Source organism: Acinonyx jubatus, chromosome B3, assembly GCF_027475565.1.
Source record: "Acinonyx jubatus isolate Ajub_Pintada_27869175 chromosome B3, VMU_Ajub_asm_v1.0, whole genome shotgun sequence".
Taxonomy (NCBI): domain Eukaryota; kingdom Metazoa; phylum Chordata; class Mammalia; order Carnivora; family Felidae; genus Acinonyx; species Acinonyx jubatus.
In genome coordinates this window covers 27366772-27393852 of record NC_069386.1, presented here as the reverse complement: position 1 = coordinate 27393852, position 27081 = coordinate 27366772, and the positions used below count along the sequence as shown (strand labels likewise).

The 27081-nt window shown below is 36.7% G+C and overlaps 1 protein-coding gene across 8 annotated transcripts in view; it reads left to right on the top strand.

Annotated features, from left to right (window-relative positions):
- HERC2 (HECT and RLD domain containing E3 ubiquitin protein ligase 2) overlaps positions 1-27081 on the top strand; it is a 264682-nt gene that overhangs the window by 72566 nt on the left and 165035 nt on the right. For 7 of the 8 annotated variants that reach the window (XR_008299026.1, XM_053223673.1, XM_053223676.1 and 4 more), the window contains 7 exons: positions 389-546; positions 636-749; positions 7242-7493; positions 12478-12671; positions 18456-18656; positions 24056-24284; positions 24381-24505. Coding sequence is in view for 7 of the 8 variants with exons in the window: in XM_053223673.1 (XP_053079648.1) it covers positions 389-546; positions 636-749; positions 7242-7493; positions 12478-12671; positions 18456-18656; positions 24056-24284; positions 24381-24505 (1273 nt within the window). In the remaining variant the exon portion in view is untranslated. Of the gene's footprint in view, positions 1-388; positions 547-635; positions 750-7241; positions 7494-12477; positions 12672-18455; positions 18657-24055; positions 24285-24380; positions 24506-27081 lie in introns of those variants that run through there. The other variant, XM_053223679.1, reaches the window with a different exon arrangement.

Genomic DNA, 27081 nt, shown 5'->3' with positions numbered 1-27081 from the left:
CCCTTCACTTAGCAGAGTTCCTAAGCTTCAGCCAAGTTGTTGGGCGTGTCAGTACTTGCTTTGTCCCTGTTGCTGAGTGATCTGTTTATGGATGGGCCACTGTTTTGGACCATTGTGAACAAAGCTGCTCTGGACTTGATTGTATGAGTCTTTAACACTGTTTTGATATTACTGCTGGATGTCATGCTTGGCATTGGGTACCCAATTAACACACAATCATGGAAATGTTACGTGTTTGAATTCTGTGTTCCTTAATTATTTCATAAGACAGCTGAAAGGCCAAACTGTCTTGGCACTCTGATAGTTTATTCTGATAGTTATTTTCTTTGCTAACACTAACAGGACATGCTTAGAAGGACATTCATATTTGTTCCCATTCTCTTCACAGGCCTTTGGAAGAGCCTAAGGTGATCTCTGCTTTCTCTGGAAAGCAGGCTGGGAAGCATGTGGTGCACATCGCATGTGGAAGCACATATAGTGCAGCCATCACTGCCGAGGGGGAGCTGTACACCTGGGGCCGAGGGAACTACGGCCGACTAGGCCATGGTACATTTGTTGTGAGCTGGCTCGAGCATGTGGTGGGAGGTTTTCTCTTTGGAGGGACTTACATTAATGATAGTCCTATCTGTTTGAAGGCTCCAGTGAAGACGAGGCCATCCCAGTGCTGGTAGCTGGGCTTAAAGGATTGAAGGTCATTGATGTGGCATGCGGGAGCGGGGACGCTCAAACCCTGGCCGTGACAGAGAATGGTATGCAGTACTCATGCTGCCCTGGGCAGGTTCTCAGGATGAGGAGTGCCGCTTTCCTAGAGGGAGTAAGCTTTGGAGTAGAGTGCACCTCATATGGTTGCCCCTTTGTCCATTTTTAAGTGGTATGCACCTCTGGGTCCTTTGCAGAGGTCCATAAGTTATAAGACTTTTAATTTCTGTTGCCCAGAACTGCTAATTAGCAGCTACATCCTGACTATTTGGGCATTTTATTTATTTATTTTTTTATTAAAAAAATTTTTTTTTTAATATGAAATTTATTGTCAAATTGGTTTCCAAACAACACCCAGTGCTCATCTCAACAGGTGCCCTCCTCAATGCCCATACCACTTTCCCCTCCCTCCCACCCCCCATCAACCCTCAGTTTATTCTCAGTTTTTAAGAGTCTTATGGTTTGCCTCCTTCCCTCTCTGTTTTTTTTCCTTCCCTTCCCCCATAGTCTTCTGTTAAGTTTCTCAGGATCCACAAAAGAGTGAAAACATACGGTATCTGTCTTTCTGTATGACTTTTTTCACTTAGCATAACACTCTCCAGTTCCATCCATGTTGCTACAAAAGGCCAGATTTCATTCTTTCTCATTGCCAAGTGGTATTCCATTGTGTATATAAACCACAAATTCTTTATCCATTCATCAGTTGATGGACATTTAGGCTCTTTCCATAATTTGGCTATTATAGAAAGTGCTGCTATAAACATTGGGATACAAGTGCCCCTACGCATCAGCACTCCTGTATCCCGTGGGTAAATTCCTAGCAGCGCTGTTCCTGGGTCATAGGGTAGATCTATTTTTAATTTTCTGAGGAACCTCCACACTGTTTTCCAGAGCGGCTGCACCAGTTTGCAGTCCCACCGACAGTGCAAGAGGGTTCTTATTTCTCCACATCCTCGCCAGCATCTATAGTCTCCTGATTTGTTCCTTTTAGCTACTCTGACTGGCGTGAGGCGGTATCTGAGTGTGGTTTTGATTTGCATTTCCCTGATGAGGAGTGACATTGAGCATCTTTTCATGTGCCTGTTGGCCATCTGGATGTCTTCTTCAGAAAAGTGTCTCTTCATGTTTTCTGCCCATTTCTTCACTGGATTATTTGTTTTTTGGGTGTGGAGTTTAGTGAGTTCTTTACAGATTTTGGATACTAGCCCTTTGTCTGATATGTCATTTGCAAATATCTTTTCCCATTCCGTCAGTTGCCTTTTAGTTTTGTTGATTGTTTCCTTTGCAGTGCAGAAGCTTTTTATCTTCATGAGGTCCCAATAGTTCATATTTGCTTTTAATTCCCTTGCCTTTGGAGATGTGTCAAGTAAGAAATTGCCGTGGCTGAGGTCAGAGAGGTATTTTCCTGCTTTCTCCTCTAGGGTTTTGATGGTTTCCTATCTCACATTCAGGTCCTTCATCTATTTTGAGTTTATTTTTGAGAATGGTGTAAGAAAGTGGTCTGGTTTCATTCTTCGGCATGTTGCTGTCCAGTTCTCCCAGCACCATTTGTTAAAGAGACTGTCTTTTTTTGATTGGATGTTCTTCCCTGCTTTGTCAAAGATTAGTTGGCCACACTTTTGTGGATCCAATTCTGGAGTCTCTATTCTATTCCATTGGTCTGTGTGTCTGTTTTTGTGCCAATACCATGCTGTCTTGATGACTGCAGCTTTGTAGTAGAGGCTAAAGTTTGGGATTGTGATGCCTCCCGCTTTGGTGGTCGTCTTCTTCAATATTACTTTGGCTATTCGGGGTCTTTTGTGGTTCCATACAAATTTTAGGATTGCTTGTTCTAGCTTCAAGAAGAATGCTGGTGCAATTTTGACTGGGATTGCATTGAATGTGTAGATAGCTTTGGGTAGTATTGACATTTTAGCAATATTTATTCTTCCAATCCATGAGCACGGAATGTTTTTCCATTTCCTTGTATCTTCTTCGATTTCCTTCATAAGGCTTTCTATAGTTTTCAGCACACAGATCTTTTACATCTTTGGTTAGGTTTATTCCTAGGTATTTTATGATTCTTGGCGCAATTGTGAATGGGGTCAGTTTCTTTGGCTTTCTGTTGCTTCATTATTAGTGTATAAGAATGCAGCTGATTTCTGTCCATTAATTTTGCATCCTGTGACTTTGCTGAATTCATGTATCAGTTCTAGGAGACTTTTGGTGGAGTCTGTCGGGTTTTCCATGTATAATATCATGTCATCTGCAAAAAGTGAAAGCTTGACTTCATCTTTGCCAATTTTGATGCCTTTGGTTTCCTTTTGTTGTCTGATTGCTGATGCTAGCACTTCCAACACTATGTGAAACAGCAGCGGTGAGAGTGGACATCCCTGTCGTGTTCCTGGTCTCAGGGGGAAAGCTGTCAGTTTTTCCCCATTGAGGATGATATTAGCTGTGGGCTTTTCATAAATGGCTTTTATGATGTTTAAGTATGTTCCTTCTATCCCGACTTTCTCGAGGGTTTTTATTAAGAAAGGATGAGGATGCTGAATTCGGTCAAATGCTTTTTCTGCATCGATTGACAGGATCGTATGGTTCTTATCTTTTCTTTTATTAATGTGATGTATCACGTTGATTGATTTGTGAGTGTTGAACCAGCCCTGCAGCCCAGGAATGAATCCCACTTGATCATGGTGTATAATTCTTTTTATATGCTGTTGAATTCGATTTGCTAGTATCTGATTGAGAATTTTTGTGTCCATATTCATCAGGGATATTGGCCTGTAGTTCTCTTTTTTTGCTGGGTCTCTGTCTGGTTTGGGAATCAAAGTAATGCTGGCTTCACAGAATGAGTCTGGAAGTTTTCCTTCCCTTTCTATTTTTTGGAACAGCTTGAGAAGGATAGGTATTACCTCTGCTGTAAATGTTTGGTAGAATTCCCCTGGGAAGCCATCTGGTCCTGGGCTCTTATTTGTTGGGAGGTTTTTGATAACTGATTCAATTTTTTCGCTGGTTATGGGTCTGTTCAAGTTTTCTATTTCTTCCTGTTTGAGTTTTGGAAGCGTGTGGGTGCTTAGGAATGTGTCCATTTCTTCCAGGTTGTCCAGTTTGTTGGCATATAATTTTTCATAGTATTCCCTGATAATTGCTTGTATTTCTGAGGGATTGGTTGTACTAATTCCATTTGCATTCATGACTTTATCTATTTGGGTCCTGTCCCTTTTCTTTGTGAGAAGCCTGGCTACAGGTTTATCAATTTTGTTTATGTTTTCAAAAAAACAACTCGTGGTTTCATTGATCTGCTCTACAGTTTTTTTTTAGATTCTATATTGTTTATTTCTGCTCTGATCTTTATTATTTCTCTTCTTCTGCTGGGTTTGGGGTGTCTTTGCTGTTCTGCTTCTATTTCCTTTAGGTGTGCTGTTAGATTTTGTATTTGGGATTTTTCTTGTTTCTTGAGATAGGCCTGGATTGCAATGTATCTTCCTCTCAGGACTGCCTTTGCTGCATCCCAAAGCGTTTGGACTGTTGTATTTTCATTTTGATTTGTTTCCATATATTTTAAAATTTCTTCTCTAAGTGCCTGGTTGACCCATTCATTCTTTAGTCGGGTGTTCTTTAACCTCCATGCTTTTGGAGGTTTTCCAGGCTTTTTCCTGTGGTTGATTTCAACTTTCATAGCACTGTGGTCTGAAAGTGTGCATGGTATGATCTCACTTCCTTTATACTTATGAAGGGCTGTTTTGTGACCCAGTCAGTATGTGATCTATCTTGGAGAATGTTCCATGCGCACTCGAGAAGAAAGTATATTCTGTTGCTTTGGGATGCAGAGTTCTAAATATATCTGTCAAGTCCATCTGATCCAATGTATCATTCAGGGCCCTTGTTTCTTTATTGATCCTGTGTCTACATGATCTCTCCATTCCTGTAAGTGGGGTATTAAAGTCCCCTGCAATTACCACATTCTTATCAATAAGGTTGCTTATGTTTGTGATTAACTGTTTTATATATTTGGGGGCTCCCGTATTCGGCGCATAGACATTTATAATCGTTAGTTCTTCCTGATGGATAGACCCTGTAATTATTACATAATGCCCTTCTTCATCTCTTGTTACAGCCTTTAATTTAAAGTCTAGTTTGTCTGATATAAGTATGGCTACTCCAGCTTTCTTTTGACTTCCAGTAGCATGATAGATAATTCCCCATCCCCTCACTTTCAATCTGAAGGTGTCCTCAGGTCTAAAATGAGTCTCTTGTAGACAGAGAATAGATGGGTCTTGTTTCATTATCCATTCTGATACCCTATGTCTCTTGGTTGGAGCATTTAGTCCATTTACATTCAGTGTTGTTATTGAAAGATACGGGTTTAGAGTCATTGTGATGTGTGTGGGTTTCATGCTTGCAGTGATGTCTCTGGTACTTTGTGGTCTTTGCAACATTTCACTCACAGAATCCCCCTTAGGATCTCTTGTAGGGCTGGTTTAGTGGTGATGAATTCCTTCAGTTTTTGTTTGTTTGGGAAAACCTTATTTATTTCTGAGAGACAGAGAAAGGCAGACCATGAGTAGAGGCGGGGGAGAGAGAGAGAAAGAGAGAGAGATACAGATTTTCAAGCAGGCTCCAGGCTCTGAGCTGTTAGCCCAGAGCCTGATGTGGCGCTCGAACTCACGAACTGGGAGAATGTGACCTAAGGTGAAGTCGTATGCTCAACTGGCTAAGGTACCCGGGCACCCCTGGGGATTTTATTTTTTTAATATAAAATGAGAGTTACAGTAGAATAATTGACATTATGAATTGTTTCTGGTTATTATGTTTCTTAATGTCTAGCTATCTTTGATTCCCTGTGGTGAATCCTGCTTTTGTCTGTGTGGATTCAGAATACGAAGCTACATTGTTGGCTTGTTTTTGATTTTACTTTTGTATTTGTCTTCATTAGTGAGACTGTACTCATTTTGCTTTTTTTGAGCATATATTTATTAGGTTTAACGGTTAGAATTAGATTGATATTTTAAACTGGTATTTGTTAATGTTGTGAGGGTCTGTCCTCAGAATCGTGGTGATCTGTCAAAATCAGCTGGGGAGCCTGTCTGCCCTCTCCTGCAGAAGTTGAATGGCAGATTGGGAATTGACTTACTTCTGGGAAGTAAAGGCATGTAGTATATGCACATTCTTTGATAATTGTGTATGGGTCTGCTGAGTTGAACATTGCTATGTTTCTTTCACTGACCACCTGCTAGTGTATCATATACAGTTTTAGATCAGGGATTGACTGTTTTTGCAAATAGACCGATATTGGAATGCCACCTTGCTTATGTATTATCTGTGGCTGCTTTCCTATGACAGGGGAACAGTTAGATAATTGTAACAGAGACCACATTGCCCACAAAGCCTAAAAATACTTACCTTCTGAGCTCTAACAAAAAGTTTGCTGGGGCGCCTAGGTTGTTCAGCTAGTTAAGCATTCGACTCTTGATTTTGGCTTAGGTCATGATTTCACGGTTTGTGGGATTGAGCCCTGCATCGAGCTCTGTGCTGGCAGTGTGGAGTCTGCTTGGGATTCTCTCTCTCCCTCTCTCTGCCCCTCCCCTGCTCTCTCTCTCAAAATAAATAAATAACATTAAAAAATATTTTTAAAAATTTGCTGATCTTTAGATTATTTAAAACAGAATGGAGGAGTGTCTGGGTGGCTCAGTCGGTTGATTGTCCGACTCTTGATTTTGGTTCAGGTCACAATCTCATGGTTGTGAAATTGAGCTCTGCACTGAGTGTGGAGCCTGCTTAAGATTCTGTGTCTCTCTCTCTCTCTGTGTCTCTCTTCCCCTCATCCTCTACTACCTCTCTTCCTGCTCGTGTGCTCTCTCTTTAAAAAAAAAAAGAAAAAAAAACTTAGTCACTTACGGAGCGATGTAATTTCTTCTTTTATATTTCTTCTCATTTCTTTTCTACAGTTTTCACCTGCACCTCATTTAGCAGGTTTCTTTTTTAATAATTCATATTTATTGACTTTTTGCAAATTATCAGAGTAAATATAAAACAAACACATTTTTGTAATTTATTGCTTTATATAATATTTAATTAGATTATACTCACAAACATTATTAGAAAGAAATGCTGTCCTGCAGTTGACTTGTGGTCAGCATGACAGGAACAGTGTGCAGGCAGACTTGAGAGAGAGTGGTCAGGGAACTACAGCTATGTTCAATGGGTCCAGTTATAGTATTTTATAGAGGCAGTGGGTCTTTTGTTCTGTTTTCACTACTTGGTTGAACTGAACCCAGTCATTGAGCACAAACTAGGAAGAGTCAGGACTTTATTATTCTTTTAGCTAAAAACAAAAACAAAAACCACACCCAGCTTTCCTTTTCCTATTGCTTCTATATCAACCTGAAGTATAAACTAGATTTCATTTGGTAAGCGGTCACCTGGTTATTGTTATTATAGTTAATATACTATATATATGTCTAGATTTATGTTATTGGTTATATTGAGTATTTTCAGCCACTTAGAAGTTGCATTAAGATGTACAGTTATTTTTACCTAAATATATTTGTATTTTTTAGGTCAGGTGTGGTCTTGGGGAGATGGTGACTATGGAAAATTGGGCAGAGGTGGTAGTGACGGCTGCAAAACACCAAAGCTTATTGAAAAGCTTCAAGACTTGGATGTTGTGAAAGTCCGATGTGGAAGTCAGTTTTCTATCGCTTTGACGAAAGATGGCCAGGTTTATTCATGGGGAAAAGGTGATAATCAGAGACTAGGGCATGGAACAGAGGAACATGTTCGTTATCCCAAACTCTTGGAAGGCTTGCAAGGTAAGTGCAAAATGAAAACTTTTAAAACCTTTTGAAGCTTTTTCTTTAGTAATCTTTTAAAGTTTGTAGGTCTTTCCTTTATTTACCTACTATTTCACGAATTAACTCATCATTAGAAGGCTTTTACCCACATTTTTATAGGTATAGATTATAAATGGAAAATGGTTTTGTTTCTATTTAAAAATGGTGTAGAATTATTCTTACCAGATTTATTTTGAAATTCGTTCAGTTTTACAAATACTGGTGCCAGTCATCTATTCATCACTATGTAAGCTGGCCTTAGTGAGATTAACTTCTGTTGGTGAGGTCACCTGTAGTTATACTGTAGACATTGCTAAGATGACGGGTGTATATAGTGCTGTGGGGGCACAGTGGGAGGAGATAGGATTGGTGTGCCTAGAGTGATCTCATTTGAAATTATCCTTGATAGGTGAATCCTGCTTATTTGGTTTCAAGGGCATCTAGCATGCATTCTAGATAGAATGGGAGCCCAGGCATGTAGGTGTGCTTTGCAGGTGCCTTCTGAAGTGTGGGAGAGGTTGGTGATAGGTTTATCAGGTGGGGCTTGTAGTGCTTTATCTAAGGGGTGAGCAGACTGTTTTCCTAAAGGAACTAGACCATAAGTATTTTAGCTTTGAGTACCAAACACTGTATGTCTCAACTACTCTTTTTCTGCTTTTGTACCCCAAAAGTAGCCATGGACAATATGTAAACAAATGGTCCTGGCTATGTTAACGGCTTTATTCATAGAAACAACCCTTGGCCTGTGTTTGGCATGAGGGATGAAGTTTGTTGGATCTCTGTGCTGGATCCTACTTTATGTTTTTGCTTTTTTGTCAAGGGAGTTTAAAGGGAGACTTTTACATAGGACTTGCTAGTTTCTTTCCTGATGACAAGGTTTTATGGTGTCTATTATTTTCTAAGTTTCTGAGATAAGTTGTAGGGTAATACAGTTGGTTTATATTATGGAGCTATGTTTAAATTTTGTTAGCCTTTCTTGTTTATATTTTTTTCATTTAGCTAAGGAAATATGCTTCCTCAGCAACATTTATTAGATACAGAGAGAGCTTATCATGAAAATATTTAAATAATTTTTGGTACATTTTGGTTGTTGTCAACTTATCATAGGCTCTTAGAATTGTTCTCCTTACTCTAGTAGAATTTTGCAGCTGAATTATTTTTTATGTTGACATTTCTGAAGACATTACTTGTGCTGGTCATGTTAGACTTACTATTAAGCAAAAATATAATACTTGGATAACACTGTTTAAATAGGAAAAATGTATTATTTGACTTTAGAAAAAAGAGATTTTTGTCTTAGAAAACTTCCTTAATGAAGAGGGTACTTTGATATTCATCAGGATAGCCCACAATGTGGGCTATAAAACACCCCTTAACATATTTAAAAGAAGGGAGATCAAACAATGTCTGCTGTCAGACTACAATATAATTAAACTAAAAATCAATAAAAGATAGCTGAAATATCCCCAAGTACATGGAGATAAACTTCCAGGGTGCCGGGGTTGCTAAGTCAGTTAAGCATCTGACTGGCTCAGGTCATGATCTCATGGTTTGTGGGCTCCAGCCCCACATTGGGCTGTCTGTTGTCAGCTCAGAGCCCATTTGGGATTCTCTGTCTTCCTCTCTCTCTCCTGCTTGTGCATACTCACACACTGTTTCTCTCAAAAATAGATAAACATTAAACAAATATTAAAAAATAAACACTAAACTTCCAAATAACACATGGTCAAACAAAAAACTCTCAAGAGAAATTTTAAAATATTTTGAACTAAATGAAAATGAAAACAACTTACCAAAATTTGTGGGATGCTGTGAAAGCAGTGCTTAGAAAGATATTTATAGCACTGAATTCATGTATTATAAAAGAAGAAAGATCTAAAGTTAGTAATCTTTGTGTTCAGGAAAGGAAACCATCAACAAAATGAAAAGGCAACCTACAGAATGGGGGAAATATTTGTAAATCATATATGGGATAAAGGATTAATATCCAAAATATATAAAGGACTCATACAATTCAATAGCAACAAAACAAAACAAAACCTGCTCCAAAACCAATTTGTTGAAAAATTGGGCAGAGGATCTGAGTAGACATTTTTCCAAAGGTGGCTTATAGATAGCCATCAGGTATATGAAAGAGTACTCAATGTCAGTAATCTTCAGGGTAAATGCAGATCAAAACCACAGTGAGATATCACCTCATACCTGTTTGAATGGCTATTATCAAAAAGATAAGAAATAACTAGTGTTGGTGAGGATGTGGAGGAAAAGAAACTCTTGTGCACTGTTGATGGGAATGTAAATTGGTACAGCCACTGTGGAAAACAGTAAGGAGGCTTTTCAAAAATTAAACAAACAAAAAAACCAACTACCATGTGATCCACCTGTTCCACTTCTGAGTATTTATCTGAAGGAAATAAATATGCTAACTCAAAAAGCTTTCTGCATCCTCCTGTTCATTGCAGCATTATTCATAGTAACTAAGATATGGAAACAACCTAAGTGTCCATTGATAGATGAGTGGATAAAGAAAATGCAGTATAATGGAATATTATTCAACCACAGAAAAGAAGGTAATTCTTCCATTTGTGTTAACATGGATGGACCTTGAGGGCATTATGCTAAGTAAATAGGTCAGACAGAGAAAGGCAAACACTGTATGATGAGAAATGAGAGAGAAGACATACTACAGATCCTTTGAACTTTATAAAGATGATAAAGGAATACTAAGAACAACTCTATGCCCCCATATTTTGTAATGTAGATGAAATGAACCAATTCTTTAAAAGACACAATTTGCCAAAACTCATACAAGAAGAAATAGACAAACTGAATCGGCCTATATCTATTAAATTGAGTCAATAATTGATAACTTTCAGAAAGCGTGAGGCCCAGATGGGTTTACTGGTGAATTCTACCAAACATTTAAGGAAGAAGGGAGAAATTACACCAATTCTCTATAATCTCTGTTTCAGAGGAGAGAAGCAAAGGGAATACTTATTAACTCATTCTGTGAGGCCAGCACCACCCTAATATCAAAGCCAGACAAAGACATTATAAAAAAATTACAGACCAACATCTCTCATGAATATAGATGCAAAAATCTTCAATGAAATATTAACAAATCAAATTCAACAATGTATAGAAAGAATTATATATCACCACTAAGTTGAGTTTATTCTGCATATGCAAGATTGGCTAATTCAGCATCCAAAAGTCAATGTAATCCATCAAATCAAGAGAGGGATAAGAAAAATCACATGATCATATCAATAGATGCAGAAAAAAACATTTGATAAAATTCAATGCCTATTCCTACTAAAAACTCTCAATAAACCAGGAATGAAGAGAACTTCCTTAACTTAATAAAGAATATCTATAAAAATCCTACAGCTAACATTATACTTAATGGTAAGAAACTTGAATCCTTCCCACTAAGATCAGGTACAAGGAAAAGATGTCTCATCTCACCATCATCTCTTTTCAGAACCATGCTGGAAGTTCTAGCTAATGCAGTAAGACAATGAAAGGATAGTAAAGGAATGCAGATTGAGAAGGAAGAAATAAAACTGTTCACAGATGACATAAAAGTCTATGTAGAATATCTGAAAGAATTAAAAAAGCTGGAAGTAATAAATGGTTATAGCAGAGTTGTAGGATACAAAGTTAATATACCAAAGTCTTGTTTTTTTATATGTCTACAATTAAGAAGTGGAATTTGAAATAAATACATAATATCATTCACATTAGTAGTAAGGAAATGAAATAAATAGGTATAACTCTGACAAAGTAAGCACAAGAGCCATATGAGGAAAACTATGTAACTGATGAATGAAATCAAAGGAGAACTAATAAATTGAGAGATATTCTTTGTTCATGGATAGGAAGACTGAATATTGTCAGTTCTTTCCGGCTTGATCTATAGATTTAATGCAATCTCCATCAAAATCTGAGCAAGTTATTGTATTGGTATTGACAGACTGATTCTAAGTTTTATGTGGAGAGGCAACAGATCTAGAATAGCTAACACCGTATTGAAGGACAAGAACAGGTTGGAGGACTGACACTATGCAGCTTCAAAACTCAATATAAAGCTACAGTAATCAGGACAGTATGACATTGATTACAGTATAGACAAATTGATCATTGAAATAAAGTAGAGAGCTCAGAAATAGACCCACATAAATATAGTTAATTGATCTTTGAGAAGGGAGCCAGGGCAATACAATGAAGCAAAGGTGAGTTTTTCAACAAATGGTGTTGGAAGAATTAAACATTCACATGCAAATAAAAGTGAATACTTGATAATAGGGGAGGCTATACATGGGGTGGAGAGTATATGGGAAATCTCTGCATTTTTCCTCAATTTTGCTGTGATCCTAACATGTTCTAAAAATAGAAAGGAAAAAAGATATACTTTGCATGATTATATCTTGGGACAGGAGAATATGATTTAATGATTAATTAAAAATACACTTATCTCTTTCTGAATGAAAAACTGAATATGGAGAAAAAAAATAACAGCTCTGGGGTGCCTGGGTGGCTCAGTCAGTTGAGTGTCCGACTGTGGCTCAGGTCAGGATCTCGCAGTTTGTGTGTTTGAGCCCTGTGTTGGGCTCTGTGCTGATAGCTCAGAGCCTAGAGCCTGCTTTGGATTCTGTGTCTCCCTCTCTCTGCCCCTCTGCCACTCAGGCCCTTTCTCTCTCAAAAATAAATAAACATTAAAAAAAAAAAAAGGTAACATCCTTTTCATACCTTAACATTGTTTAATTTTCAGGCTGCAGGTCTTAATAAATTATAGCTAGTAAACCATAACAAGGGTTTTAATAACATACATGAAGCAGATGAATTATGCATAGTATTAAAGCAATGAATTATCCTTTAGAAGTTGACATTAAATATCTTCTGACCTGAATGATCTACAACAGAAGTCAGGTGTGAAGCTGTGTTGTATCTTTCCTCTTAGGTAAGAAGGTAATTGATGTGGCTGCAGGCTCCACCCACTGCCTGGCTCTGACTGAGGACAGTGAGGTCCATAGCTGGGGCAGCAACGACCAGTGTCAGCACTTTGACACCTTGCGTGTGACCAAACCAGAACCTGCTGCACTTCCAGGACTGGATACCAAACACATAGTTGGAATTGCCTGTGGACCTGCTCAGGTACTGAGTAGATAGTTTGGTTAGATATTTTGTAGAATTTTGGTTGCCCATCCCTCATTGCTAGGATGTTGAAATACCATTGACTTGTGTGTGTTGTTCTTATATCCTGTAGTTGTACTAAACTCACTTATTAGTTCTAGGAGTTTTGTGTCAATTCCCTGGAGTTTTCTTCAGAAACATAGACACAGTTTTATTTCATCTTTTTTCTGTATTTCTTTCCCTTGCCTTATTGCACTGGCCAAGACTTCCAATATGATGTTGAAGAGTGGTAAGAGGGCACATCCTTATTCCTGTTTGTAGCGGGAAAGCATTTAGTCTTTCACTATTAGCTAGGATGTTAACTGTAGGATTTTTTTTTTAGTAGATGCCTTGTGTCAGATTAAGGAAGTTTCCTTTAACTCCTACTTTTTTGAGAGTTTTTTTTTCTTTAATACTGAATAGATGCTGAATTTTGTCAGATACATTTTTCTTCTCAAATGATATGATCATTTAGTTTTCCTTCTTTAGTCTGTTTATATGGTAGACTATGTTAATTGATTTTCAAATATTAAGCAAACCTTGCATTTCTGAGATAAACCCCACTTGGTTATGGTGTATTATTCTTTCTTATATATTGCTTTATTTGATTTGCTAATGTATTGTTGAGGATTTTTCTGCTGATGGTCATCAGAGATAATTGGTTTGTGGTTTTATACTGTGTGTCTTTTTATCAGGGTAAAACTGGTCTCATAAAAAGTGTTGGAAAGTGTTCCTTTCTCTTCTGTTTTCTAGAAGGGATTGTGTAGAGTTAGTGTTATTTCTTTTTTAAATTTTTTTTCTTTGGTGAATCCATCTGAGCCAGGAAATTTCTTTCTCAAAAGATTTTTATGTAAAAATTGTTTCTCTAATAGATACAGAACTATTCAGAGTGTTTCTTCTTGAGTAGGTTTAACTGATTTGTGGCACTCAAGGAGTTGTTCCATTTCATCTAAGATGTCTGAGTTTTGTGTGTAAAGATTTCCTTAGTATTCTTTTACTAACCTTTTGAAGTCTTTGGGGTCTGTAGTAATATATTCTCTTTCATTACAGATATTAGTAATTTGTGTGTGTGTGTGTGTGTGTGTGTGTGTTTCTTTGTCAGTTTTGCCTAGATATTTATCCATTTTATTGATCTTTTTAAAGAACTTTTAGTTTCAAAAAACTTCCCTTTGTTTTTTGCTTTCAGTTTCATTGGCTTCTTCTCTTTGTTATTTTTTTTCCCCTTCAGCTTGCTTTGGGTTCACACTTCTCTATTTTTAGTTTCTTCAAGAAAAAGCCTAGGTTAATTTTAGACCTTTCTTCTTTTGTAATATTTAAGCAGTTGATGCTGTAATTTCCCTCTAAGTAGTGCGAATTTGCACTCATACATTTTGATGTATTTTGTTTTTGTTCAGTTCAAAATACTCTCTAATTTCTTTTGAGAATTGCTCTGTGACCTATGTATTATTGTGTCATTTAATTTTAAAGTGTTTGGAGATTGTACTATTATCATTCTCTTACTGTTCCTAGTTTAATTTTATTGTGGTTAGGGAACAAACTATATGATTTCAATTCTTCTAGGTTTGTTAAGATTTGTGTCTCAGGATATGTTCTCTTAAGTGAATGTTGTGTGTGTGTGCTTAAAAAGGGTTATGTATTTTGTTTTACATGTATTTTGCTGTTGGGTGAAGTGTTCTATAAATGTCCATTAAATCCAGTTCATTGATGGTATTCAATTGTTGTATATCCTTGCTGATTTTCTGTCTGCTTCTATCTCTTTCTAGGAGGATAGTGTTGGTATTTCCAAGTATAATTATGGATTTCTCCATTTCTTTTGGCTCTATCAGTTTTATTTTTTTTTAATATCAGTGCTTTTGGTCATTAAAAAAATTGTGGTTGACTATACAGTGGCATTAAGTATATTCATGAGACTGTGTAACCATCATTGTTATCCATCTCCAGAACTTTGTCATCCTAAACAAAAATTCTGTACCCATTAAACATTAGTCTCCTTTTCTCTTCCCTTTGGCCCCTAGTAACTTCAAATTTACTTTCTGTTTCTGTGACTTTGCCTATTCAAGATACCTCATATAAGTATAATCATATAATATTTGACCTTTTGTGTCTGGCTTATTCCACTTAGCATAAGTTTTTTAATTTTTAATTAAAATTTTTTTAAGCATAAGGTTTTTAAGCTTGTTCCATGTTGGAGGATGTTTCAAGATTTTGTTCCTTTTAAAGGCTTAATAATATTCCATTATATATATATCCCACATTTTGTTCATTTATTTCTCCTTTTTTGTACCTTTGGCTATTGTGGTTGTGTTGCTCTGAGTGTCTGGGTCCACGCTTTCATTTTTTTGTTTTTGTTTGTTTGAGTATATATCTAGGAGTGGAATTGCTGGATCATATGGTAATTATGAGGAATTTGAGGAACTGTCAAACTGTTTTCCACAGCAGCTGCATGATTTTTACATTCCCACCAGATATGCACAAGGGTTTCAGTTTCTCCACTTTTTTTTTGGCCAACCCTGGTTATTTTCTGGTTTTCTTTCTTTGATTGTTTAAAGCCATCCTTGTGTGTATGAAGTGGTATCACACTGTGGTTTTGATTTGCACTTCCCTAATAGAAAAGATGTTGAACATTTTTTTATGTGTGTATTGACCATTTGTATATCTTCTTTGAGGAAATGTTGATTAAGTCCTTTGCCCCTTTTTGAATTTTTTCTTGAATTGTAGGAGTTCTTGATGTATTGTGGATATTAATCCCTTATCAGGTATATGATTTACAGCTATTTTTTTCCCCATTCTGTGCTTGTCTTTTCATTTTGTTGATAGTGTCCTTTGATGCACACAAGTTTTTAATTTTGAGTAAGTCTACTTTATCTATTTTTTCTTATGTTGCCTATGCTTTTGGTGTTACATATATCCAAGAAATCTGTTGTTATGTAGATTTCACCCAGTGTTTTCTTCTGAAAGTTTTATAGTTTTAGCTTTTATGTTTTGGTCTTTGATCCACTCTAAGTTAATTTTTGTATATGGTATAAGGTAATGATCCAATTTGATTGCTTTGCAGTTTTCCCAGCACCATTTGTAGAAAAGATTGTTCTTTCCCCATTGAATGGTGTTGGCACTTATCAAAACTCATTTTACTGTATAGGTAATGGCTTATTTTTTGGCTCTCCATTCTGTTTCATTGGTCTGTATGCCAGTATTTCATTGGTACTTTATGCCAGGACCATGCTGTTGTGATTACTGTAGCTTTGTAGTGTAGTAGGCTTTGAATTAGGAATTGTGAGTTTTCCAGTTTTGTTCTCTGTTTCAAGATTATTTTGTTTATTTGGGGTCACTTGAGATTCCATATACATTTTAGGATGGGTTTGTCAGTTCTTGTTTTATAGATTTTGAAGCTCTTTTTTTTTTCTTTTTTTTTAAGATATGTGCACATTTAGGTTTGCTTTGTCATCTTGATGAATTGGCCAAGGGCATTATACAGTATGCCCCCTTTATCCTTCCTTTTCTTTGCTCTGAAGTCTTTTTGTCTGATTTTAATGTAGGTGCTTCATTTTTCATTTATTTTGTAAAAATTTTATTAGGTTTATTTTGGGAGAGCACACATATGAATGGGGGGAAGGGCAGAGAGAGAGGGAGAGAGAGTATCTTATGCAGACTCCGCGCCTAGCACAGAGCCCAATGCGGGGCTTGATTCCATGAACTTTGAGTTCAGACTCAAGAGCCAAAATCAAGAGTCAGACTAAGTGTTAAGTACTGACTGAGCCACCCAGGGGCTCCTTGCTTTTTATTTAATAGTGTTTGCATACTGTAACTTTTCCATTCTTTTAATTGAAAAAAAATTAAAAATTGAAATAATTATTGTAGGAATTTGCCAATGTCATGGGTTTTGTTTATTGAGGTTATATAAGAAGTCAATATTCTAGTTCCTTTCCCTTGCCATATAAAATTTAGAATAGTCTTGTCTATGTCAGCAAAAACATCTTGCTTGGACTTTAATAGGAATTGTATTCAACCTGTCATCAATTTTTGGAGAATTGGCAGTTTTGCTATATTTAGTCTTCCAATCAATGAAAATGGTATGTCTAGATATTTATTTACATTTTCTTTGATTTCATTTATTAGCATTTTCAGTATATAAGTCTTTGACATGTTTTGTTAGATTTATATCTTTTACTTTTAACCCACATGTCTCATTATGTGTATAGTGAGTTTCTTGGGTACCGTGTATAGGTGCATTTAAAAAAAAAATGCTTGGGTCAACCTGACTTTTAATTGATATATTTAGATCATTTATGTTTACTCCAATTTTTGACGTACATAGATTTGAGTCTTCCATTTTCTTGTTGGCTTTTGTTTGTTCTATTATTCCTCTATTGTGCTTTTCCTGCCTTTTTTGGGAGTATATGAACATTTTTTAATATTCCACTTAACTTTATTTATTTTGAATTTGACTTTATTTCTTTATATAATTTCTTTTTAGTGGCTGCTGTAGGTTTTACCATAAACATACTTAATTCTTTGCAGGCTACTTTAGAATCAAAATGTAACCATTTTTAATTGGAATGTAGAAACCTGTTTAGTTTTCAAATGCTTAAGAGATTTTTCTAGTTATTTACATCTAGGTTACTCTTATTGGCTTCTAGTTTCTGTTGGTTTCTAAGAAGCTTAATTTGATTATGTTCAGAGGACATATTCTATGATTTCAATTCTTTTATATAGGTAAGCAATATTTTATGATTAAATATTTTAAATATGACTGTATTCTGTTGTGGTTTTCTAGTAAGTGTCAGTTTGATCTAGTTCATTGATGGTTTTATTAGTTTCTTTTAAAGTTTTACTTTTTTTAATATCTCTTTGTTCTATGTTATTAGGAGGATAATTTTGCTGTCTTCAACTATATTTTTGGATTTATCTATTTCTTTCATTTCTGCCAGTTTTTACTGCCGTGTGTTTTCTGGTTCTGTTGTTAGGTACATATCATTCAACATTGTTCTGTCTTCTTGTGAATTGACCCTTTTATCATTGTATAATGTCTCTGTTTAGCCCTGGTAATTTCCTGCCTCTGAAGTTTGCTTTGTTTGATATTAATATAACCATTTTCTATTCCTTTACTTAAACTTTTTTAATCTTTATATTTAAGGTAGATTTCTTGTTGATACCATATAGTTAGATTTTGGTTTTCATACCTCCTGACAATTTCTACTTTTTGTTAGTATGTTTAGACCATTTACATTTAATTTAATTATTTATAAGTTAGATTTATTTCTACCATTGTGAGGTTTTGTTTGCTCTCTTTTTTTATTCCTTTATATTTTCCTGACTTCTTTTAGGTTGTTTGAATAATTTTTAGTACTCCATTTTAACTTACTGAGTTGTCTCTTTGTGTAGTTTTTTAGTGGTTGCTTTAGAGATTAAATATACCTAATCTTTCATTATTTACTTACAGTTATTTGTAACTGTTCAAGTAGATTATGATCCTCACTGTTATCTATTAGTGTGCATTAATAATTTTGAGAGTGAAAAGATTATAAACGTTGTATCTTTTTATTTGTGGCACAATGAGATTGGGTCCTAAAATGAGAGAGAAGATTGGAAGCTGATAGTGTATAAGCTAGACAACCATGAAAGTACATTTGTATTGGGGACAATTAGAGGTATGAATAAGTAATAATTTAAGGCATCTTCATAATTCATAATGGTGAATCTTTTCTGTGAAACAGTCCAAGAACTGAATGTGTGAATTCATTTTGGGTTCTTTTGTTTCTTCAATAGAGTTTTGCTTGGTCGTCTTGTTCTGAGTGGTCCATTGGCCTCCGTGTCCCTTTTGTGGTAGATATCTGCTCAATGACTTTTGAGCAGCTGGACCTCCTACTACGGCAAGTGAGTGAGGGGATGGACGGCACTGCTGACTGGCCTCCACCTCAAGAGAAAGAATGTATGGCTGTGGCAACACTGAATCTTCTACGACTTCAGGTATTAATGATTTCCTTTCCTCTCCCTCCCTTTGTAAGTGTCTTAGGTATTTGTAATAATGTTTATGTACATTGAAGGGTATGCATTTTAGCCTGTTAATTGAACTGCTAATGAAAAATGTAAAGTATTTAAAGTGTTTAGATTATTTAGATTAGATTATTTAGGCTTAAAAAAATCAGTCTAGGGGCGCCTGGGTGGCTCAGTCGGTTAAGCGTCCGACTTCAGCTCAGGTCACGATCTCGTGGTCAGCGAGTTCAAGCCCCGCGTCGGGCTCTGGGCTGATGGCTCAGAGCCTGGAGCCTGCTTCTGATTCTGTGTCTCCCTCTCGCTCTGCCCCTTCCCCGTTCATGCTGTGTGTCTCTCTGTTTCAAAAATAAATAAACATTAGAAAAAAATTAAAAAAAAAATCAGTCTAGTTATATTTGTTCTGGAAGTCAGTCTTGGCATGCAGGGTGAGAGTATATATGGATTGTTTTATTTCTGTAATAATCAGCTTGTTTGCATTCATCATGGAATCAATCTTGAATTTACTGTTGTATGTGGAGAAACAACTGAGTGAGATAGTGGATAACTGAGAGACCAGTGGATGTGTTAGCCAGTCTCTCTGGAGTATGAAAGCTCAACTCTGTAAGCTTGTCTCCCTCCACTTTGTCACAGGGAAGGTTAAGGTGAAAGGTCAAAATATGAAAACCTACAAACATATTTTTCTTCCTTTTTTTTTTTTTCTTTTTTTTTGTTTGTTTGCTTCTTTGTTTCTTTTTTAAAGAAAAACTATAGCTGAAATCTTTGGTCATCATATTTCTCTTGGCAATAAAATCCTATGACTAAATGTCAAGAAAGTAGTTTTTCTCAACAAAATAATTTTTCCCTTTATAATACAAGGATTCTATGTAACCCATCATGTCCCCCTCTTCTTCTGTCCCCTTTTTGCCTTGGTTCTAAAAGGCACACAGCTTATGGTAAGTGATGAATCATGGGAATCTAGTCCCGAAGCCAAGAGTACACTGTATACACTGTATGTTAGCTAACTTGACAATAAATTATTAAAAAAAATAAAATAAAAAATAAAAAGCACACAGCTGAATTTAGTGTTTAGTTGCATTAATCAAATTAGCAGAAGTTTGGAGAGTACTTCTCTTTCCCAAAAATCTTCTAGAGGAGCTCATTTATTAGGGCCTCTGTGGTTCCCTTCCATGATTCCACCCAGTTGTTGCTTCCCATGGTTTGTAGCAATGTTGCTATTCTGGTCATTGCTATGGGGAAAGACCTCATGTTGTTTTAGGTTCAATTCCTTTTGGCCTACATTTACCTGGTGACATATGTTTTTCTGTTGCTTTATTCTGTTTTTTTAGGTCCTTATGTTTTAATTGCATCATTTTAAAAATTCACTTACAAAGCTTGATTCTTATTTTTTTTATTTTTAAAACTTTTTATTTTATTTTATTTTTTTTAACATTTGTTTATTTTTGAGACAGAGAGAGACAGAGCATGAACGGGGGAGGGTCAGAGAGAGGGAGACACAGAATCTGAAACAGGCTCCAGGTTCTGAGCTGTCAGCACAGAGCCCGATGCAGGGCTCGAACTCACGGACCGCAAGATCATGACCTGAGCCGAAGTCGGCTGCTTAACCGGCTGAGCCACCCAGGCGCCCCAAAGCTTGATTCTTAAAAAGAATCCAATTTGAGGATCTTTATTCATTAGGTGAATTTAATTTTTTTTATAGTTTTTGTGATTGCTAATGTATTTGAATTTAGGTCTTCTGATAAGTTTTATGTAAGTTTATTCTTCATTTTATTATTTCTCTCTTCTTTTAAATGTTTGTGTACTTTTGAGAGAGACAGAATGTGAGCAGGGGAGGGGACAGAGAGAGAGGGAGACACAGAATCCAAAGTAGGCTCTAGGCTCTGAGCTGCCAGCACAGAGCCCGATGTGGGGTTTGAACTCACAAGCCGCATGGTCATGACCTGAGCCAAAGTCAGACACTTAACTGAGCCACCCGGGCACCCCTATTATTTATCTCTTGATCAAGTTTCGAAAACAATTTTTTTAAGTTTATTTATTTATTTTGAGAGCAAGACCAAGAGGGGAAGAGGCAGAGAGAGAGGGAGAGAGAGAATTCCAAGCAGGCTCTTTGCTGTCAGTGTGGAGCCCCATACAGGGATTGAACCCATGAACTATGAGATCATGACCTGAGCTGAAACCAAGAGTTGGATGTTCAACTGACTGAGCCATCCAGGCACCCCTCCAAAACAGTTTTTTCTTTCATGATACCTTTAATTGTTCCTAAATTTTTAAATCTGATTTCTGGACATTAATCATGTCACAAAAAAATTAAATATTTGTTAATTCCACAAAATGTTAAGTAACTAGTCCTTCTCTTCCTGAAAAATATAGGGGCTATAGGATGAAAATTACCCTAAGCTCCCCGTTCCACCTTTTGTGTTTTAATTGTCAGGTAGTCTATTATTACATTGGATCCAATGCACACTTTTTTGTGTATGTGCCCCTAAAAGAAATGTGCCCCTAAAAGAAAAATGCTCCCAATTGTGATGTGTAAGATACATTTCTGATTTAAGACATGAAAAGAAATGCCTGTTAGGATTGGTGAAATAATTATTTTTATATTGTTACAAAAATAATAATCATTTTTCGCTTTTCTTTGAATTATTATAGTCATAACTGTCATTTTAATTTTTTTATTAAAATTCTTTTTAAGTTTATTTATTTTGAGAGAGACAGAAACAGCACAAAATGGGGGAGACTGCCAGCAGAGAGAGAGGGAGAGAGAGAATCCCAAGTAGCCTCCATGCTGTCAACACAGAGCATGATGTGGGGCTTGACCCCATGAAACTGTGAGATCATGACCTGAACTGAAATCAAGAATCAGGCACTTAACGGACTGCGCCACCCAGGCGCCCCATTATAATCGTCATTTTTAAAGAGACCATGCTTACTTTGATGTAGCCTTTTTTTCTTTTTTTTTTTAACCAATTTGTTTTGTCATTGTTGCTTATATCTTCTCCCTCCTGGGTACCTCCTTCAGTAAGTTTCTTCATCAAGGTCTGTGAGTTGTAAAGTCTGAAAACTGTTTGCTTGAATGTTTCTTAAGGTAGTTTAACAGGGCTTAGCTTTCGGTTACATGTTATTTTATCAACAGTTTGAAGATGTTTTGTCTTCCAATCTTTATTTTTGCTGATGAAAACTGTTTTATTGATGTAATTGTTTCTTTGTAGTTAAGGTGTCTTTCTTTTTGGTAGCCTTTCAGATGTTCTTTTGTTTTGTAATTTTAATACATTATGTCTAGGTGAGGATTTATTTTTGTATATATAACTTGAGGTTATGATTCTCATTCTCATGTTTTGTTAAGTTTTGAAAAATAGTCACCATTTACCATTGAAATTAACTCTTTTTTTTATCTACCTTTTTTTTAATCTACTTCTCAGTGTATGTTGAACTTCTCTTGTCTTCCTAAGTATCACAATGTCTTTGATATTTTAAAAATCTTTTTATCTTTTATGATGTTCATTTTCTGTCTTTTCCATTCTGCCTTCTGGTTTTTCATTCAGTGCTCTCTTTCAGTTCCCAAATCCTTTCTTTACGAATGTTCCATATTTTTGAATTGTCCATTATAAAATAAATACTTGTATGATCATTGCATTCCATGCATTAACTCATTAAATCAGTGTGCCACCCATCTGAGAGTTAGGACCTGTGATGTATATTGCATAAATGAGGACACAGAGAGAGGTTCAGGAATGTGGCCCAGATCAGGTACCCATGGCCTCAAGGTTTAGGGCTGGAACCTGGGCCCAGGCTTTTCACACTTCTGCCTTGAGGTTTTTATTCTTGTAGCTGTTTTTTTCATTTTTAGAATTTATATTTGGGTCTTTTTCAAAGCTTTCATTTTGTTCATTATATTCTTCTGGGTTCTGTTCCTTCCTTGATCTCTAAGAACATTTTCTTTTTTTATGGATTCATTCCGTTGTTTTATTGCTGCCTTGGGGTGTGAGTTTTGCCTTGGAAAGAACTTGGAAGAACTCTTATGAGCTCTGTTTTTTGATTCTACCTTGTGGTGACCTAGTATGGCTTGTCCTTTCTGACTGCAACACCGCTTTCAGGGGAGGGTTTGCTAGGGGTATCCCCTTGCCTTTGGCTATGATGATGTCCCCAGATGACAGTTTTGTATTTGTGTCTCTTAAGTGTCATGAGTTTCTCAGGCTCCAGATGAGTTTTGGTTTTCAGTTCTTGACTTGTGATATGTGTACCTAGATGGTTGGTGTAAACTTGATTTTACATCTGTTCACAGGACAGATTTTACATCTGTCAGGTCTCTGATTTATTGTGGGGTCTCTTTCTACCAAAAGCTTTTATGGACAGTGTTGTTTTCAGGCCCTGGCTGGCAATAGATTGGTGATCTTCAGTGGCTCCCAAACTTCTGCAGGAAGCTCAGGTTCAGTGGGCTGTCATGGGCAGCTGGGATCTCATGCCCCAAGGCCTTGATCTATTCTTAGAGTCCAGAACCTCTTGGCTCCTGCTGTGTGTATCTCTCTGAGTTCTGGTTTGGCCCTTGAGGAACTTCCTTGTATACTCTCAGCTTGGCTATATAATCTTTTTTTTTAAAACATTTTTTAAATGTTTATTTATTTTTGAGAGAGAGCATGAGAAGGGCAGAGAGAGAAGGGAACAGAGGATATAAAGCAGGCTCTGCATTGACAGCAGTGAGCCCAATGTGGGGCTTGAGCTCACAAGCTGCAATACCATGACCTGAGCTGAAGTCAGATGCTCAACTGACTGAGCCACCCAGGCACCCCTATATTTTTTTAACAGCTTTCGGGTTGTATTATATTCGCTATTTCTCTGTGTTTGGTGCAGATGACTGGTGGTGGGGTGGAGGTTGCTGTTTCCACTTGATTTTATTTCTTTTAATGTTTATTTATTTTTGAAAGAGAGAGAGAGATAGAACATAAGTGGGAGAGGGGCAGAGAGAGAGGGATACACAGAATCCGAAGCAGGCTCCAGACTGAGCTGTCAGCACAGAGCCCGATGTGGAGCTCGAACTCACAAATCGTGAGATCATGACCTGAGCCAGTCGAGTGTGTAACCGACTGAGCCACCCAGGTGCGCCTGTTTCCACATGATTTAACCTCTCCATTGGTCTTGACCTCTTCCATATATGTATTTATAGTGGGTTTAAAAAATTCCTCTTAAAAATACCTTACTGTGGACTCTCACCTAGTATGAGTAAAAGTTTTTATTCTAGTTAAAAAAATTCGTATAGCAGAGCTTTTTTCTTTATTATTTGAATAAAACTCAGTTTGAGGCATTATTTAATCTTTAACAAGATTTGAAATACACTTGTTTTTAGGACTTCTAAATTAAAATTCTTTTTCTCCTTTCAGTTGCATGCTGCCATTAGTCACCAGGTTGACCCAGAATTCCTTGGTTTAGGTCTGGGCAGCGTCCTCCTCAACAGCCTGAAACAGACTGTGGTGTCTCTGGCCAGCAGTGCAGGTGTGCTGAGCACCGTGCAGGCAGCTGCCCAGGCTGTGCTGCAGAGTGGGTGGTCCGTGCTTCTGCCCACTGCTGAGGAAAGAGCCCGGGCGCTCTCTGCTCTCCTGCCCTGTGCAGGTGGGTTTGGGGATGGGGTGGAGTGGTGGGTGCACAAGAGGGTGCCAAGGGGCATTGGCATTTACCTCACATTGTCAAAAACACTTTCCTTTCCAGTTTCAGGCAATGAAGTAAACATAAGTCCAGGTCGTCGATTCATGATTGATCTTCTGGTGGGCAGCTTGATGGCCGATGGAGGCTTAGAGTCGGCCTTAAATGCAGCCATTACTGCAGAAATCCAGGTATGGTTCTAGGAGTATGTATGTGAGCTGACAGAGGCAAGTTTTACCTGTCAGTGAGCTGAGATTGAAACACTGTACTCAGGTGAAGAAATAACAACATTTTGCAAGAATTATTGAAAAACTGAAACATAAAATGGTTAGTAACATCCAAATATTTTCTGTAATTAAAGCTTTTTTATCTAACTAGTTAAAAAAACTTGAGATATTAAGTATGATAAAATATACCCACTTTTATCTACTTCAATGAATATGACAGATACCCTGATCATATTATGAATCATTTCCATCACCCTAGAAAGTGTCATTGTGCCTCTTTGCACTCCAGGACTCCCATCCTCCCTCAGATTAAATTAATGTTGCCAGTTCTGATTGCCACATAAATGGAATCATATAGTATGTACTATTTTATGTCTGCTTTATTTTACATTGATAATTTTCAGACTCATCTGTTGTTTTTACCATTGAATATTTCATTGTATGATTATGGCACTGTTTGTTTATTCATTGTCCTGTTGATAGACATTTGATTAAAATTTTTGATTCTGTAAAGCTGCTTTGATCATGCTGTATACAAGTCCTTTAGTGAACATGTGTTTTTCTCTTGCGTAAATACTTGGAAGTAGAATTTGCTAGGTCTTTTGGTGACTGTGTTTTTACAGTTTCCCAAAGTGGCTGTGGCATTTAATTTGAACCAGCCAATATGAGTTCTAGTTCTAGCTCTTCTTGACCTCACCGACATGAGGCATGTCATTCTTCATAAATTTAGCTATTCTGGGTGAGGGAAGTGTGGTTTTAATTTGCATTTGTATGTACTTATTGGTCATTCATAGCTTCTTTTGTTGCTTTTATTGTTGCAATAGTTTTTTATCTAAAAACTAACACTGATAAAATTAGATGAAGTAAATACATTGAAAATATCTTTGAAAGCATACTTAAGAAGTACTTTGATTAAATTGAAAAAAAAAATAGGGGCGCCTGGGTGGCTCAGTCAGTTACGTGTCCGACTTCAGCTCAGGTCACGATCTCATGGTTCGTGAGTTCAAGTCCCGTGCCAGGCTCTGTGCTGACAGCTCAGAGCCTGGAGCCTGCTTCTAATTCTACTTCTCCCTCTCTCGCTGTCCCTCCACTGTTCACGCTTTGTCTCTCAAAAATAAATAAAAACATTAAAAAAAATTTAAATTGAAAAAAATAGAAGAAATCGTATAAATAACATTAGGAACAACTACAGTTCTTTGTATAGCTATTATTTTCCAGGTACTATGCTGTGTACTTTATTTTGATTTTCTCTTTTAACTTTGTCAACGGTGTTGAGTGGAAAAAGTGGTTTAAAATTCCATTTTATAGATGTGGACATATGTACCACAAAAGTGTAGTGATTTGCTTAGGTGTTAGGACTAGTGAGTGGTAGGTTTGCTGATTCCAAGCCTCTTCCTTTTCTTCCTCTTCCCCACACAGCTCTGTGTGACAGCTTACCTGATGGGAGCTGTGACAGAGAACAGACAGAGGAAGTCCACGAGTGGGCCAGATATGACCCAAGCAGTATTTTTAGAACCTATTAATTTAGTTAGCAAATGTTTATTCCTCACTTCCTGCTGGACAGAGGGAGGGACCTTTAAGGAGGTATTGGAGGCAGGGTATTGCAGAGGTAGAGAGGCTACAGAGATACATAGATTGTGATCTATATAATCATTAAGCCTAAAAAAAGGCCATTCATTTTAAAACAAAATTGTTATAAAGCTACAGAAAGACGTAAACAAAAACCTCATATTTAAGAATTATTAGTATGCCAATATTGTTAATATTTTTGCTTTATTGTCTGACTTTTGAGGATGCAAATGTTTACTAATGATGTGATTATGAGGCTAGGATTAATTTCAGTGGTGTGTTAATTTGCATCTTTTTTACTCATCAGGTTGCCATGTTTTCTGTTGTATATTTTACTGTCCATTTGTTCTGTTGTTTTGGAGAAGTCTGTCATATGAAAAGGGAATTCCTTCATATTCCTTTTTATTTTTTATAAATAATCTATTTACCATTTAGGTTTTAGATATTTTTACTACAATTATTAATTATATTCTTTTTAAAAATGTAATTTATTTTGATAGTGTGCATGAGTGGGGGAAAGGGCAGAGAGAGAGGAGAGAGAAAATCCCAAGCAGGCTCCAAGCTGTTAGTGCAGAACCCAGTGCTGGGCTTGATTCCATGAACTGTGAGATCATGACCTGAGCCAAAATCAGAAGTTGGATGGTTAACTGACTAAGCCACCCGGGCGCCTCTAAGTATATTCTTATGGATTATAAGTCATTGAATAGAGTATAAGAATGATTATTAGGAATGAGTTTTAGAATTGAAATTGTTCTGGGTTAAAAGGATGCACATTATTCATTTTTCTGATTTATGTTGCTCTCTTATCCTTAACAGTGGGTAGCCACTGAGGCTGAGTCTTCATCCCTATACCCCTCAAGGATTGGGATGGATTGTTGTTGGTGTTTAGACTGTTGTGGTTTTTGCCATTAGAAAATGCTCAGAAGGAAAGAAATTTTTTGCTTTTTCACCATAAATTTGGTTACTAGAAC